The sequence below is a fragment of the Choristoneura fumiferana genome, chromosome 9 (genome assembly GCF_025370935.1).
Source record: "Choristoneura fumiferana chromosome 9, NRCan_CFum_1, whole genome shotgun sequence".
Taxonomy (NCBI): domain Eukaryota; kingdom Metazoa; phylum Arthropoda; class Insecta; order Lepidoptera; family Tortricidae; genus Choristoneura; species Choristoneura fumiferana.
Genome location: NC_133480.1, coordinates 2,810,488 through 2,827,153, shown reverse-complemented (window position 1 = coordinate 2,827,153; position 16,666 = coordinate 2,810,488). Strand labels below are relative to the sequence as shown.

At 38.3% G+C, this 16,666-nt stretch overlaps 3 protein-coding genes across 5 annotated transcripts in view; 2 read left to right on the top strand and 1 right to left on the bottom strand.

Moving 5' to 3' along the window:
* LOC141430993 (GPI transamidase component PIG-S-like) overlaps nt 1-7,890 on the top strand; it is a 103,950-nt gene extending 96,060 nt beyond the window's left edge. For all 3 annotated transcript variants that reach the window (XM_074091909.1, XM_074091911.1, XM_074091910.1), the window contains exons 6-11: nt 533-633; nt 1,130-1,304; nt 1,981-2,156; nt 3,415-3,556; nt 4,480-4,684; nt 5,791-7,890. In XM_074091909.1, the coding sequence (XP_073948010.1) occupies nt 533-633; nt 1,130-1,304; nt 1,981-2,156; nt 3,415-3,556; nt 4,480-4,684; nt 5,791-5,905 (914 nt within the window). In that variant the 3' untranslated portion in view covers nt 5,906-7,890. The remainder of the gene's footprint in view (nt 1-532; nt 634-1,129; nt 1,305-1,980; nt 2,157-3,414; nt 3,557-4,479; nt 4,685-5,790) is intronic.
* A 2,428-nt stretch (nt 7,891-10,318) lies between these two features.
* Nucleotides 10,319-14,820, bottom strand: LOC141430978 (uncharacterized). The gene is made up of 2 exons (XM_074091888.1): nt 14,338-14,820; nt 10,319-12,434 (listed from the first exon to the last, which is right to left on the bottom strand). The coding sequence occupies exons 1-2, from the start codon at nt 14,741-14,743 to the stop codon at nt 11,794-11,796; spliced, it is 1,047 nt and encodes a 348-aa protein (XP_073947989.1). The 5' UTR covers nt 14,744-14,820; the 3' UTR covers nt 10,319-11,793.
* A 472-nt stretch (nt 14,821-15,292) lies between these two features.
* LOC141431447 (uncharacterized) overlaps nt 15,293-16,666 on the top strand; it is a 62,165-nt gene continuing 60,791 nt past the window's right edge. The window contains exon 1 of the mRNA XM_074092630.1: nt 15,293-15,852. Coding sequence (XP_073948731.1) covers nt 15,815-15,852 — 38 coding nt within the window. The 5' untranslated portion in view covers nt 15,293-15,814. The remainder of the gene's footprint in view (nt 15,853-16,666) is intronic.

Sequence of the window (16,666 nt, the reverse complement as noted above, 5' to 3'; positions counted from 1 at the left end):
ATTCATACGCGATAGCCCTCATTACTTTGCTCACCCGCGCGCGACCGCTAGCCTATGCGTTATTTCTGATGTTATGTAGCTGATGTAGCCATCTACACGCCCACCAAATTTTATCCAAATCCTTTTAGCCATTCTAGCTTAAAGAAGTAACAATCAAAAATCCCGTGGGAATTCCCGAAAGTTACATGGTGATTCTCATTGATGTTTCATAAAAAATAACCATGCCATATTTCATGACATAAGCCCTGTGGTTTTGTTTATTCGAGATTTTATCCCTATTTACTTATTTATTTATTTTTATCCTTATTTACATTCCCACGAGATGTCGGGATATTATTATGTATGAAACTACCGTGAGACTTACTCATATTTAAAGATATTGATCAGGATAACTCACGTATTAAATCGGGCTAATCCGTAGTCCTTCTTCCCGAAGCATGTCGAGCTAAACTCGATTTAAGACGTGAGTTATCCCGGTCAATATCTTTTAATATGTTAATTGTCTGTTAATGAAATTAATGGTTAATTGCAGACTACGTCGGATCGTTCGTGGACGAGTTGAGTGGTATACACAACTTCACGCTCAAGTCGCAGTGGCTCTACATGATGGATTTCGACTTCGAAGCGACAGAGGTTTGTGTCGTTACACTAATTATCAGTAAATACAACAAAAATACCGACGACCTTGTTAGAGTGGCCGGAAAAGACTGGATGCGAAAGGCGCAAAACCGGGAAGAATGGCGTGCATTAGAAGAGACCTACACTCAGCGTTGGGTGGTGAAAGGTTGAAAAAGAAGAGAGAGAAAGAAAAGAAAGAAAGAAACAAAAAGTGCCCGTTAACGTTACGTTACCTAAAATTGCTAAAAGTGGCTCTGAAGCGGGAACATTTCGTGTGCTCTGCCTACTCCATTTGGGAATACAGGCGTGATGCAAGTGTGTGTGTGTGTGTGTGTGTGTGTGTGTGTATACAACAAATATACCAAAAAAATGCGTCAAGGTGTGCAACTTTTTCACCCATATCTGCCCCGGCCGGGGATCGAACCCGGGACCTCAGGGTTCGTAATCAGGTTCTCTAACCACATGGCTGCCCGGCCGTCAAGCCAAGCTAAATATTCCTTTTTTATTTTAGATATTAGAGCACAAAACCCTGGGGCGTCATTTCGCGGTGCCAGAAGAAAACTTGTACATGCTCCTGACGCAGTTGGAGAAACGGACGGCAACACAGGTGTCGCTGTGGCGAACCGTCAATCTGGTGCTGTATGCTGTGCCCTGCAGAATCGCTCCACTTATTATTTACACCGAAGGTACCTGTTGTTGCACTGAAGATTAGCTCTGGTTGAGTTCGAAACGCTATTAAACATTAAGCGTACACGAAATGATCGAAAGTCCTTTCGGAATTGTTGTGACTTATGACATAATGGACTCGATTTCAACAAGTATATTTAAAGTGCTGCCACCTAGCGTCCAGAAGCAGAACTGCTAACAGAATTACAATAAGAGTACATAGCGTAATTCAGCTACTCGCCGATAGAGGGCTGCGTCCGGCGCAAATCTTACTATCACACTCGCACTCGCACACTTCCCTAAAGAACTTTGGAGATGTAATACATCGCACACTATCATTTCCTACTACCATTACCATCATTTACTAGTGCCGGCTAAGCACCAGCAGATGTTCCTGCACTCCGATTTCTGGCCAGAGGGCGTGGTTTTCCGTCGCTTTAGGGAAGCAAGGATAAAAATCCCCAAATAATTTGTTGTAATTTTTTTGTTTCTAATGTCTTTTTGTGTTTTTTATTGTAAGTATAATTTGAATTTTACAGCGCATTGGTTTTACTGTAATGCTGTATTTTTTTACTGGCAAATAAATAAATTTCGCAGAAATGCACTGTCGTTCAATAAAAATGTCGCACAATATTGCATCGCACACGCGGTGTCGCTCTTGTGCGATTATTATTTATTTTGCAATGGTACTTCCAGAGGGGGATACCGGCGGGCCGCTGCAGAGCTTCGTGTCCCCCGAGTGGGGGAGCGTGGTGCTGCCCAGCCCGACCGCGGAGGAGTGCGCCGCCGGCGCTCCCAGCAGACCCGACGTACACCTCCACATGACTACCTTCGTGACCCAACTGCGCCCACTGCTGGGCATCATGGAACCGGTAACTATAGGGGTCAATCAACTTGACCTTGACCTGAGTCCTAACTTTTTTTAACAGATGTATGTATTAGGTATTTATTATTTATTATCATGTATTAGGTACTAGCGAACCAACTGAATCGTACACGCACTATATTAATAATAATAATTATAATAATAATTTTATTCGGTGTATGTGGGACATGGGTTACATTTGCAGATTATAATACATGAAAATAGAGTATCACCAGACCCTACCTTTTTAGGTGTACATACATTTTAGCTGGGATATTATTAACAATTTTAAAATCATTACAATTTATCCAACTATTTAGACGACTAGGTTTCAAATTATCATAGCTAATACAATACCATAACGTAAAAATATATGTTAACTTTCATCATTAAACCTGTCCTCTCCCAGAGGCACAAATTTGTCCCCAAATTCCTTTGATCCTGTTATCCTGGGAGATGACAGATTAAAGAAATCATTCATACTATAGTAACATTTTCTAGCAAGCCATATCTTAATAGATTGTTTAAAATTATTTATTTTTTAGATTTGAACACATCAGGAATTTTATTGTAGACTGAGATGCACATATTGTAGGAATACTGTGGAACCTATTCGTAAAAAAAAGTCATAGTGACATCGCATTGCTTGACAAGGTAATTCATTATGACACTTACTGTGAGAGCGTTCTACTGTCGGTCGGGAATCAAATGGGTCGACTGTAGGTACTTAAGACCTAGACTTGCTTTGTTATTTTGGATATTATTTCAACATTCTCAAAATTCTTTATTCGATGGACAATTTGTGCTTTATAAAGTACATTTTCCGTTATTCTTAGTGTTGATTTGTTCTTTATAAAGTACACGAGGACATTTTATGCTAACGTGGTTAGGAGCTAGTCCATAAAATAATGGTCTTGTAACTACGACAAAAATGTCAGCTCCATGAATTTTAACCACAGACAACATATAAACTGATGGTGATGGTTTTAAAGTGTTGTCCAGGGAACGTAACCATGGCGACGAGGTACGAGAAAAAGTTGATGGACTATGGGTCTATATAAAGGAATTAAGGAAACAATGAGGGTTGGCGCTATTAACTCATATTATTATAGGTAGTGCCACAGAAATTGAAGTGAATGATTACACACACAGCTACATGAAGAACTGATTGCATCAAAGGAGAATGAATAAAATGAATGAGTGAATGCCAAAATCCATTGCAATCGTTGCGGACGTTTAGTGGAACCCGTTGTATGTTGTTGCAGAGGGAAAAGAATGGCGCCACGATGCTGTCGTCGCGGTCAGTGACCCCGCGCCGCTGGGAGGTGGACGCGCTCATGCGCCTGCGCCTACAGGAGCAGCTGGCTTCTGGGAAACTCGCGCTGCAGTCGCTCGCTGACCTGCTAGGTACTGTTGGTCTGAACCACTCGACAAACTTATTCGTTTGAAAAAAACTGCATTGAATTTTTATTTATCTATTTGCCATCTAACAACTTCTTAAATTTTAATTTTACAGTTTTTTTTTAACCAAATCGAAAAATCAAATCTGTCGAGCTGTTTTTGAGTTTTAACGTCACCGAGTCACTGACGAAACCCTATAGTTGATTTTTGCATGACATATGCAATATTGACTGAGATCCTTATAGTGGTTACGGGTAGTAATGCCTTATCATGAGACTCTCACTTATTCAGTGAATGTTATAGGAAATGCTATTCATCATCATCATCATATGAGACGTACCGTAGGACGTCCACTGTTGGACATCAGCCTCCCCCATATACCTCAATTTACTTCGGTTGAAAGCGACCTGCATCCACCGTGAACTAAGGCTTTAACCAAGTCATCCGTTCGGGTGACACTCTTTCCCGGCCCGGATAATACCGACATGGAAATACCGACCCTGTTTTTCGTGTACACGCCCATAGAAACTGACATGAGCTGGCATGGGCGTGTACGCGAAAAACAGGGTCGGTGAAAATGCTATTATGGCACTAATTACGTATTTCTCATTACGTCTAAACCGCTCAACCGATTTTAGGTGAAATTTGCATGTCGTTAGACATTTTTTAAAAACGACTGAAAAACTGGCTTGTCGAGCACACATTCTACACTTTTGATGAGTTCCTTAAATTTTAGTCAATTATTTACTGAAAATTATTAAATTAATTAGTTTTAGAATATATTAGTATTATTTAACAAAATGACATGTAATAATGATATTACCAAAAAAATAGTATGAGTATGATAGCGATTAATGAATTTTACGCGGACGGAGTCGCGGGGAACAGCCTAGTTTACCTAATATTTTTGTTTAAATTTCCCTTCACAGCTGAAATATCCAACATTGTTATCAACGACGAAGTCGGCTCGTCCATCAACGCGGCAGTAGAAGGCATATACGAGGCGACGGAGCTCATGTCCCAGGGTCACCTAGAGGAGGCCTATAGGGTCTCGCAGAAGGCTTTCCTGGCTGCCGAGGCGGCTTTCGCTGATCCCAGTTTGCTCGCGCTGCTGTACTTCCCCGACGATCAGAAGTAATTTTTAGTTATTTTAACCCTTCTGAGACGAGCACAGGAAGAAAATAACACAATTTTTTTTATTCGACTGGATGGCAAACGAGCAAGTGGGTCTCCTGATGGTAAGAGATCACCACCGCCCATAAACATCTGCAACACCAGGGGTATTGCAAATGCGTTGCCAACCTAGAGGCCTATGATGGGATACCTTAAGTGCCAGTAATTAACACGGTTATTCAGTTTTTACTAAGTATATACATGCGTAACGGAATCTTTGAACTCATTTTTAAAAAGCTTGTGTTAATGTATTTTAACAAAAACTTATTCAGACAGTTGTTTACAATTGTCGTGTGCAAAATCAATTCAAACGGCCTTGGACCTACCATGATCTTTTCATAAACGATCCAAACGAAGAGTAGTTCAATTTAGGCACCTAAACTGAATCGTCGAAATTGGTACCACGACGTTTATTTCTCAGAGCTGAGTCTCAATGGTTTACAAGTGAATGAAAGACCGATATTGTCTCTGGTCCGAAACTGAAACGCTAAGTCGCGAAAGGGATGCCGCTATATGCAAACCAAATATTGTATACTAAAACCTCTTTATTTTGGAAAACCATAACTCTATGTTCTTCCGTGTTCTTAGCAACCGTTGTGTTGATTGCAAATAAAATGTTTACGCTGTCACTAATACACGAGTCTCTTTTCTCACTGAAAAATTAGTTTTATCAATGAGGAGTTAAGAATCACAATGTCGTGAGTACCTATGAAAAGTTATAAAACTTGAATAAAAGTTTAAAAGTTCTTTGAAATTTATAAATATTCCAAGTAAAACACTTAAAATTCCAAAAGAATTGACAGAATGAGTAACTTATACTGAATCGCTAAATTTGACACTGAAGCGATTCAATTCCCACTCAAGTTAAGCGTCATGGTACGAAAACCGCTTGAAGTGATTGAATGAAAATGTCTGTATCGCTGTCGTTGAATTGTGCTTGAACTGAATCGCAAAAGTAACGTCGTGGTACGAAATAGCGATGCAGTTCAGTTTAGAGCCTAAACTGAATCGTATTAAGAGAGCGTGGTAGGCCCCCTTAACCTTATGCAATTTTCTTTGTATTTCAGATACGCCATCTACATACCGCTATTCCTGCCCATAATGTTCCCGGTTGTGTTGTCTCTGAAGAACTTGTTTTTATGGGTGCGCGGAAAGCCGCTGCACAAAGAAAAGGCTGACTAAATACCAAAGTATTTTTAGCAATATAACCAATATAATGTGAAACACTCGCCGCCCGTGATACTATGAATCTGCCATGACAAGACATCGTATCTGGAGTCAGTCCGTACAAGTACTTTTTCAGTGACTGTTACTTTAGTTCAAGCTATTAATTACGTGCGTTTTATTTTGGCATTGCATTGTACTTAGGGTTGCATTGTTTAATCACGCAGCTTAATAATTGATGTTACCAATAAACACTGTAACTTGAGATACAGTGTTTTGTCATGGCACGGCAGCATAAGTCGTCTCCCATCGATTCTTTTATAGTTAGGGATGCACGTTACGATTTGATTTTTATGAAGATCGATTCAATTAAATACGATCTAGAATTTTTTTAAATTTATTCATTTCAAAACGATCTTCAACCGATTCGATTCATAAGTAAGGTGAATCTTATCCTTTGAAGTAAATGTATTTATTTTATTATGGTTAAAGTAAATAACGTATTGAATATATTTTGTCTCAAATTCCTAATGAATAAAAAAGAGATTCCGCAAAAAACTTAAGAACAGTATACGCTGCTGCGTAGTAGTTCATTAAATGCGGGTAGTTTACTAATTACTTTAGTTCCCCGTGGGTTTCGAGTGTTTGACATTAGTATAGATATAACTCGGTATCAAAAGGTTTTCTCTGTATTTATAGTTAATATTTTATTTCAATTTTTCCAATAGCTGTCGGCAGTGTTGTTTGCTAGTCATTGCTCAATTTTATATGCAGACTGATTTGTGACACGGAGTTAAACGCAAAGAGCTGAGCTTGACCACAGACGGTGGGTATCCACCAAATGCGTGCGAGGTATGTGTTTGAAATGAACCAATGGAAAGGTTTCATTGACCTATCCTCGCTTTATCGCTTTTATCGCTGTATCGTAGCTTTAGTAGAAACATAGGTAAATGAAGCGTTTCTATTAGTTCTTGAAAAACAAATTCCTTCACATCTCTGGTGGAAACGCAGCCTAACGATGATAGTCGATGGCTAAAGTTGGTTAGTATAATGTATTCTTTTACTTTTTATGCGCTGACTAACATACTATGGGCGCTGATATGACTAATATACTACATAATATGGGAGCCAATGGTAACAGATTTATTTATTTTCTTTAAAACGTTAGCTGCCGACTGTCAGGTCTCTTCGACTTCTACAAGTACATGAGCGTTAAATGACTGCTGAATGAGAGCTATCGTTTTTTGTCGCACTGTTGCGTGAGGTTTTTAAGTATGGCTTTCAAAGTCTGTTATTACGGACGTGTAAACAAAGTTTAGATTAAAATCATATTTAATACACCATAAAACCGAACCATAAAAATATCGAGCATGCCACAGTGTTGCATAGTCCCCGTTTTGTTCGGAAGAAGGGAGGACAAAGGTTTCCGAAAGACAAAACTGTCTCAAAACACAGACATTCATTGCCCCGGAACGCATATTTGCCATAATTAATTTCAGATATTGCAAAATATTCACAAAATTATTCTAATTATAAATAAACCCGCGTAGCTCACCCAAAAACGAGATTTGACATTTCGGAGACCTCACGCTACACTAGCGCCTCTAGTGGCGAATTCATAGCCCTCATTGCATGTTTGGTACACGCCCAAAAACCACGAAGATGCAAATATACACTCCCGGCAGTGAATGCATTAAAAACTGAACTGAAGTTTATTTACATTAAAGTATGAGCTTGATGCATTTATTTATTTTCGTATTGGGCTAGTTTAGACGATATTTATAAGAACCATACGATTCTAAGCACAATTATGTGAAGTATAATTTAGTGCTATTAATTATAAACTGTCGATTTACGGAAGTAATTTTATACCATATTCATATTTGAGAAGCAATTATTATTATCATGGTTTTAGTCGATACATATTGTCATTTCATTGATATTTATTGTTCTATTATATTATTTCTTGTAACATAAATTAATAAATATACTTAAGTTTTTAATTACGTATTTAATTTGAGTGCTAATCTTACAGATCTATTGAAAAGTGTTTTTCAATCGTATTTTGTCGGATAAGTTCGTATTTATCTTTCTTTCTCAATTAACTTCGGTAAACTTCAGTAAGCTATAGGTAGTCATTCACGATGACGCGTGCCGTGGTTCTTATTACAATGTCATTAATGTCTAATTTTGTCAAAATCATGCGTCTTCGTGGAAGGCACTAGTTATAGTTATAGTTGAGAAAGCGATAAAGACGAACTTTTCTACCAAAATACGATGGAAAAACATTTTTACCACATCTGTAACTTGTGCAGAACTCAAGCAAGGCATAACTTCTAACAGCTACCACATAAAACAGACTGGGCTTATAGCTGTATGAAGGGGTCGGGGGGAGGCGTGATAACCCCAAGGTTTGGCTGTCGACTCAGCTTCGTCGCATTCGCCATGGAATCCCTGGGGCCAGGCTTAACATCTACGATGTTTCCTATGTTAGCGTTGGCAGTAATCAAGTCAAGTAGTCAAGAACTCTAACTTAAACTTCAATGGTCAAAACCTATTCAAAATCGTGACAAGCTCAAAATTCCCAGGAACGGGTCCAAACTGTTGAAATTTAAACTACTTAAGAGCGTTTATACCTGCTGAGCTGGCAACGTTGCATTTTTATTCGTGATTTTCACTCATAGTCAAAATACCACCAACGGGACTTATCACGCTAACACGCACACGAGTAATATTTACCTCGACGTTTCGTTTTGACCACGGCCACTGCAATGTTGCCGAAACGTCGAGGTAAGTATTACTCGTGTGTGTTAGCGTGATAAGTCCCGTTGGTGGTATTTTGACTACGTTGCATTTTTGTTAGTTTTCTGGATTATTCCATAAAAAAATAATGAAAATTAAAAATGTGGTCCGATAGAACTGTTCTTAATATATAAGCATAATTATTGGAGTAGACACAGCGTTAACTTATACACCGTGTTATTTTTGATATCCGTTAACTTTAAGGGAACAATCTACAGGTCAAATGAAGTTAATTTATCTAAGACACGAGTGGCCTAACTCTTACTGTTTAAAAGATAATCAAGAGTTAAGATAATTAATTATTAGCAGTAAAACAGCTTAAAAGTCCTTAATTTATGTTTTTTTTTTCAGTCCATAACTAATCCGTGTTTAATTCATACATATTTAGCAAAAGAAAGTTAAATATGTGGATTTTTTTGATGCCTCTCATGTGTCACGTCAATGTCTAACCGTGTTTAATTTTACGAAATAAATAACATTTTAACAATGAATGTGAGATTTATATGCAGTTGGAGTTTTTTTTTGCCTGCTCAAACATATTTTATATTTTTATAACCGATTAAAGAGTTGAATGTGTAGTGTCTCATATATATATAGTATAGCAATCGTCGTGTTAAAGAAAAGCCTTTCAATTTTTTATATGCAACGAAACAAAATTTATATTTTTAATTTTCGCGAAAAGGTTAATTATCAGGTAGTTCATATAAATGAACTGAGTCGTCTGCCGAAGTTAACGGATATCAAGAAAACACGGTGTATATTAAGAACAGTTCTATCAGGCCATATTTTTATTTTTCATTCAATTTTTATGAAATAATCGAGAAAAACTAACAAAAATGCAACGTTGCCAGCTCAGCAGGTATAAACGCTCTTAACGGAGTTAGAGACTTTAAAGGCTGTTTCACCACCCATTGATTAATTTTAGTTGACGGATAAATGTGATGCCGTCTCCGTCTATTCGAACAAAACAATCAGAGACGGCATCACATTTATCCGTCAATTAAAATTATTCCATGGGTGGTGAAACAGCCCCTTAAAAGTGTTATAACATACAGTACGATTACTTGGTGTTAACACTTGACAGATGGGCGTGCGATAAGTCAATATTCAACTTTGAGGTCATGCAAATAAAATAGTTTTTACATAATCTGTAAACGTGGGTAGCGGTATACTAAAAATGGGTTTATTTGTATGACGTCAAAGTTGAAAATTGACTGAAGGCACGCCCATCTGTCAAGTGTAAACTCGTACTGTAAAATCGTACTGTACATAATTATTACTTAGCTTCGCGCTGTCATCGTTAATTTCATCCACCATTACCTCTCATATTTCGTAGGTATATATTATTTAGATTGAGCTAATCACTAGCTTTCATCTGATGCCCATTTATCAGGCCTACGCGTCTGTTTCAGATTAGTTCTGGCGTGTTGCCTGTTCACAACGTCTTTGGTGGCTAAGATACTCATATTGTTACTATTACAAATTGAAAGAAAAATTGAATCCTCCCTCCATTTCTCCATTTCATTTTCGCGGACTCCATTTTCAATAATCCTACTCCAGAGTTGTCATAGACCTTTACATGGTAAGATGCAACATTATGGTGATAGGGGAAATGAGAGACGTCGGTGCTTCACGTTATAATATATTAATATGTAATGCTGAGGTACTTCGTCGATCAAAATTTAAAATATACCTACGTGCAGAGTTACAAGTTTGTGATGCTTACGTTTAGGAGCAACTGGATACAAAATAAAAGAATATTTCTGATGAAATATTCAAAACATTACTATAATTGCTCCCTAAAGCAGGCGTTTTCAACCTTTTGGATTAAACGTCACACTTTTCGTTCATCAAAGTTTCACGGCACACCAGTAAAAAATAGCCAAGTGCGAGTCGAACTGGCGCGTAAAGGGTTCCGTACAGTATAACGTCCATAATATGTATAACATAACGGACACCGGAGGTTTATTAATAGGGTCTCGTTGACACCTTTAGGTACGAATCGCACACGCCACGCGTACTGTCTTCGTAATATTTTCTCATTAAAATACACACTCCGCGGTAATCGTGGCACACCTGAAAATATACCGGTTGAAAACGTCTGCATTAGAGCATATATTCCCATCTTCTAGGTACTTACCTTCGTATAGTCAAATATTTTTTGGTCAACCTAAATGTTTATAATGTTTGATTGAATTATAGTTTGGAATATTTTTATGCGAAATAATTTATTCAAGCAAATAATAAGTTAGGACAAAAAATATTCGACTTTCCGAAGAGACCCTTCCAACTCTCATGGATTTCGCTGCTATAAATTTTGTTAAAACACTTCATTATTAAAATTCCTGTGTGGTTTTTTTTTCTGGTCATGGGCATTGGTATCTCAAATTGCTCGAGAGATTACATTAAAACTTACGCCTATATGGAAGGTATATAATGAAATGTGATGCGATGGGTTTATGTGTTGATATGTACCAACAAGTCAGTCTATAAATGCTGCGATGACTTAATATATAAAGGTATATTATTCGAAAATGGTTACAATTATATTTGAATAAGTCTAAATGGAATTGTGATCTGTTATTTTATGCACTGCACCAGTATTCGCTAAAACATGTGAAGTGCCTGCGTCAGAAATGGGCGTAATGTTGCCATCTCACTAGATGTCGCTAGAAAAAAAAACTTAACGCCAAATCGATCAAGTTTTTTACTGCCAAGGCGATCTAATGTACTAATTGGAAACAAAGACCACCCTCTGAAGAAATCTTTCAAGCCAATTTAATGTTATACTTGGTACAACTATTAAGTTATATTTGTTAGTTTTAACAGATTTTATACATTATTTGTGTGTAAAAACAGGTAGTTTGTACTTATGTCTCAGTACCATTTACATAAGTAATAATATAATATAATTTCTTTGTTTCTGTTGTTATGTTTATAGAATTAACTAACCTCATTTCTGCTTGACTTTCTATTACAAGTCTTTTTAACACTAACCAAGTTTCTTCCAGTACCCGGAATCATAAGTATTAAGTACCTCATTAACGATTATTTTAAATTACTTTCCATTTACCACAACAATATTGATAGTCAATTTCCTTACATTATGACTCCACCCAATCAGTTTCCGTGATCATGGCAACATTCTCCCCTTTACCAGGGAGATATTCAAACTCCCACAGTGAATTCCCTAGAACCAGGGTTTCCCCTTCAGTTAACTCCAGGTTAAGGGTAAAACAGTCTTCCTCGCAAGGGGCTCTCGGTTTCAACTGAATCCATGACTTCCCTTTAAGTTGAGACATGATTATCAACCCTATATCAAGTTCTAAGTACTTGTATCTATGTGTATCATAGTTCTTTGATAGTAATAACCAGTTGAAATGAGAAGGTGGAATGTGAGGAGGCAAGAAGTAAGGTCTAGGTGCAAGGATCCTAAAGGATTTCACTGCACGTATGTCGCAGTTTTGGAAATGGACAAACCAACTAGGTATGTTAGTGTTTGTGATTCGAGAGACGATTTCTTCTAAGTCCATGGGTTGCCGCCCTAAGCGGATGTTGGTGAGTATGCGGCACGGCACAGAGTCTCTGAGGCGGTCGTCTCCGCCAATCAGAGTGGTGAGATTCAGCTCGGCACGAGAAATGGACCAATCATAGTGCGCGTCGGTGACAACGACCGGCGCGCCGCGGAGCAAATGGTGGTTGAATACTTCGTTGTAGTTAGTGTCTGATACGCGGACGATGGATTCTAGAACAAAATAAATAAGTATAAAAGTACGGTTATGTTGTACAGTCGCCATCAGATATTTTGGAGCGGCATAGGTGGTTAAAAATATCATGACCGATCCGTCGTCACACCAATTTGCTACACTATTGTGACTATGTTCAGTTTATTTATCCGTAGTCACACCACTATAGGTAGAGTCATTCACGATGACGTGTGCCATCTTATTACAATGCCATTAATGTCTAATTTTGTCAAAAACACGCGTCTTCGTGGATGGCACTAGGTATATAGACCTTGATACTCCCTATTTCTGGGCGGATTGCCTTTCGGGCAGAAGAAACTAATCTACCCATTTTCTGGACTGAATTATGGTTGGGGGGTGCATTGGTGTGACCATGGGTCGGGTAAAATAAACTGTACCTAGTCACCAGTGTGACTACAGATCGGTCGCTAAAAATATCGGGACATGCACTCTATTATTAATTAATGTATTAGAGTTATGTTTCGATATTTTTGATATGCCTATAAGGTAAGTAGTTTAGTTAGAGTTAGACATATTTAAAATACATTATGTCAGGGATGAAAAGTATGGCAAAGCTTGTGGTTAATAACTTGCGAGAAGATGCATCCGAAGACGTAGGTACGTACGTCTACGAGCTTCGCCATACTTTTCTCACTGTTCGGGTTGCCTAAATTTTTCACTCCACGCGTTATGGGGTCCAGGACTAAAACTTTGTGGAAATCCATATCAATGAACTATAAACAATTATACTTTGCTCCCACGCGACCTACGATACCTATATATATATATATATGTCTATGCAACTAATTTTTTTATGCAACTCCTCCACCTCCACACTAAGAACACATACTAATCGTAATCGCACAAATTTTTGTGATATAAATATACTCAGCGGCACAAAATTTGGCCCACCCTTCATACAAATTACCGATTCTGCATACATTTGAGGGCCAGATTTTTTGCCACTCAGTATACAGGGTGAAATCTAGGACGTAATACAAAATTAGTGTTTCATGCTCAGTTAATGCTGGGTAATATAATGCATAAACTCTTTTGTTGAAATAAGTCTGAAAAAAATTGTGGTTTCTATACATTATTGAAATTAGAAATCATGAACAATGTATGGAAACCGCAAACTTCATCGGACTTATTTCAACAAAAGTTAATGCATTATATTACCCAGCATTAACTGAGGACGAAACACTAATTTTGTATTTTCACCCTGTATAAGGGTAAGCAAAGTAATTGTTTTGGTTCAAGTATTTTTTTAAACCCATATAGGTTAGTCCAAGCGACGGGCACCGGCGCAGAGGTAGGCCTAAAAGAAGGTGGCGGGATGATTTGGAGTGATTCCAGCCGGACTGGCAACATTTTGCCGAAGCCAGAGACGAGTGGTTGGCTTAAAGGTCTAGTAACCAGGCCATAAAATTAAAAAAAAAAAAAAGAGACGAGTGGAAGGAGAAAGGGGAGGCCTTTGCCCAGCAGTGGGACACTGTAAAGGCTTTTTTTTAATAATTTAGTTATTTTACATGATTCAGTAATCGTACCGACAAAATGACTAGGTACATAGGTACTTAGTTAGGGAAATTCATACTTTAAATAGGTATTATGGGCTTCTTACAGGTTTCCTGTAATTTATAGGTATAGAACTACACTTGAACCTTTACTTGTTATTAGAAGATCGGAAGTTTTAAATTAGTACCATCAGCCAAGTATGCGGTCTACCACCCTAAAGTCGATAATTGTTTGCATGTCATAAAACAACAATGCCAATAGACGTGTCCGTCCGTTCGACTTTAGCGACATATTCTTATGATAGGAATTTGATAAAAAATGATAGACCACTTATTTGGCCGATGGTACCTAGTAGGTAAAAAATATCACAGGTCCTAGATTACTTACTGACTGCTTCACAAGCAATGCAGTCCGTGGGTGACACCAAGTTATCCAAGTTTTGGGGCTGTGACCGCTCGATTAGACACTTGTTGTAGTACAGCGGAGTCCAGTCCCAAATAGGCAGGATTTTTATCATCACAATTCTTGCTACGGCTGAGGCGTGCCACTGAAACGTTTCCGTCTGGCTCACAGTGTAACCAATGGCCAAAACCATCACCAGAAACAAAAAAACCCTCGTCCATCTTTTAATAGACGCCTTCCGCACTGCATTCGTCAGGGGCCGACATATTATATCCATCTCCGCGTCGGTCATACCCGCTTCTTTACAATACTCATAAAAGGAACGCACTTCCGAGTTAATTAGCTCGAATTTCTCGCGCTGGGACATTTTTGTCCCGTTTTTGAGACTCATTTTTAGTGAGTATGACCTATAAATCCGCCCACGACGATCAATATAAACTCGCGACGCGTTTATCGATGGATGGAAATTCGCGCGCGCGCGATCGTACTCCGTTGAGCCGTTAAGTTGCAATCTTGATTTGTCGGAGTCAATGACACTGCAAGTATGGCAAATATTTCGCTAAAATATGGGAGAATAGATTTATGAGCTGCTGTGCAATATTGAAATCTTAGAGCACAAGATTGAGAAGGTAATTGTGCATTTTTGCAGTAAAACCATTCTGCCGCAAAGATTATGAAAAATTTCACTCTGCTCCCTATTCGGGTGAGATGTAAATGTAAATAAACCCCTTTTTTGCAGCAATTTTAGTTTAATAATTTTACTCATTCGGGTCAAAACTTTAATGTCCCATATATTTGCTACTGTAAAATTGGTCATCAAATTTTTTATTATCAAATAAGTACTGAATTTTGCATAAATCTGATAACAATTTGTTTATGGAGTTCTTTAATTGAGTATGGCAACACCAAAAGTCAAATACCTTTCGGCTGCCATATTGGATTGTGCTATAAGTGGAAGTCACTCAAACGTTGACCTTATAATTTCTTTCCGACTCGTGTGTGATAATATTTATCTTTAAAAATATCTTAAATTTAAGATATATTTTAAGTGATCGTTGCGTGTCTAAGCGTAATCATAAGAGTGTGATTTTGTTTTTTTGCAATTCGCTTGATATACGTCACAGCGCCATGTTGTATTCCTGCGCTGATTGCAGGCACGAGAAATCTGCCAACCCGTTTATTTTTCGGGATTAGTTCCCGAGAATAAATCGAACTGCGATTTTGTACTCAAATATATGTTAAATTTATATTTGTCGGCAAATGTAAACCAACATTAGTGAATTCGATGAATCCCTGTTGTCTCCTTTCAAGTGCTAACTCCTAGTTTCAACTGCAGTTTTGTGCATCCGCGAAAGTTGAAAGGACTGTGTTGTAAAAGAAGTGATATTAATTTGCCAAAATTCCGGTCCCTACGCGCAGACGAGAAGGTGCCTACCCGCCGGGGCAGTCGGGCGAAGGAGATATGAATAACAAACGCAAAAATCGCCAAGGGCCGCCGAGGTAACTATAGTTTTATGTTCAGTTTGAAAGAGTTGACATGTCTTTGTTGTTCGGTAGTATCGCGAGGCTCACGTTGCGAATTTGGTCGTTTTGGTGTTGTCAAATTGACAGTTTTTATGTGTCTCAGCATGTAAGGCTGGTGGTAAACACGGATGCGTGGTGTTTTTTTGTCGTGGGTACGGCGCGCCGCGAGGCGTGTGGCTCGGGCGGCCGCCGCCGTTGTCGACCGACTCGTGTCGGACGCCGCTACTCCAAATGTTTGCCCTACTTTATCGTGTACTCTTGATTAATTTAGCCGCGTGCGATCAGCTGATCCCTCAGCCTGGGATAATAACTGCGTTAATTAAATCTCGTTTGATACGTGAAGCACGTCGTTGCCGTGATTGAGCGTAAATAAATCGTGTTGGTGATCCAATAAGCAAAGGTTTTCTGTGTTGTGTCTGTGATTACTTCAGTATTCTCTGGGCCTTGCCTGGTATGTAATGTATTATCATTTAACCACTTTCACTATTGTTTGAGCCTGTAGGAACTAAATGATGGTATTTGGCAGACTTCCAAATATTAATTAGAACACTTTCTTATCTCTAGTATGGGTTTGTTCAAATTTAAACTTTGGAGTGTCCATACATTTATTTTTGTTTTGTTAGAGACTGACAGATGACTACATGAACACTATTTTCTGGGTTTGGAATTTAAAGATCATTAGTTAATGTACCACATTTATTTGCTACATTATGTCAAGTAGACTGAACCATTTGCTGGTCAGTAATAGGTCATAATCTTAATCTCAAAATGTTTGTTACTCAGACTTTAT

Excerpts from the sequence above, each read along its gene's own strand:
- LOC141430978 (XM_074091888.1), bottom strand. The coding sequence starts at position 14,743 with ATGAGTCTCAAAAACGGGACAAAAATGTCCCAGCGCGAGAAATTCGAG. Across the intron at positions 12,435-14,337 it reads CATTGCTTGTGAAGCAGTCA|AATCCATCGTCCGCGTATCA; the intron begins GTAAGTAATCTA and ends ATTTTGTTCTAG.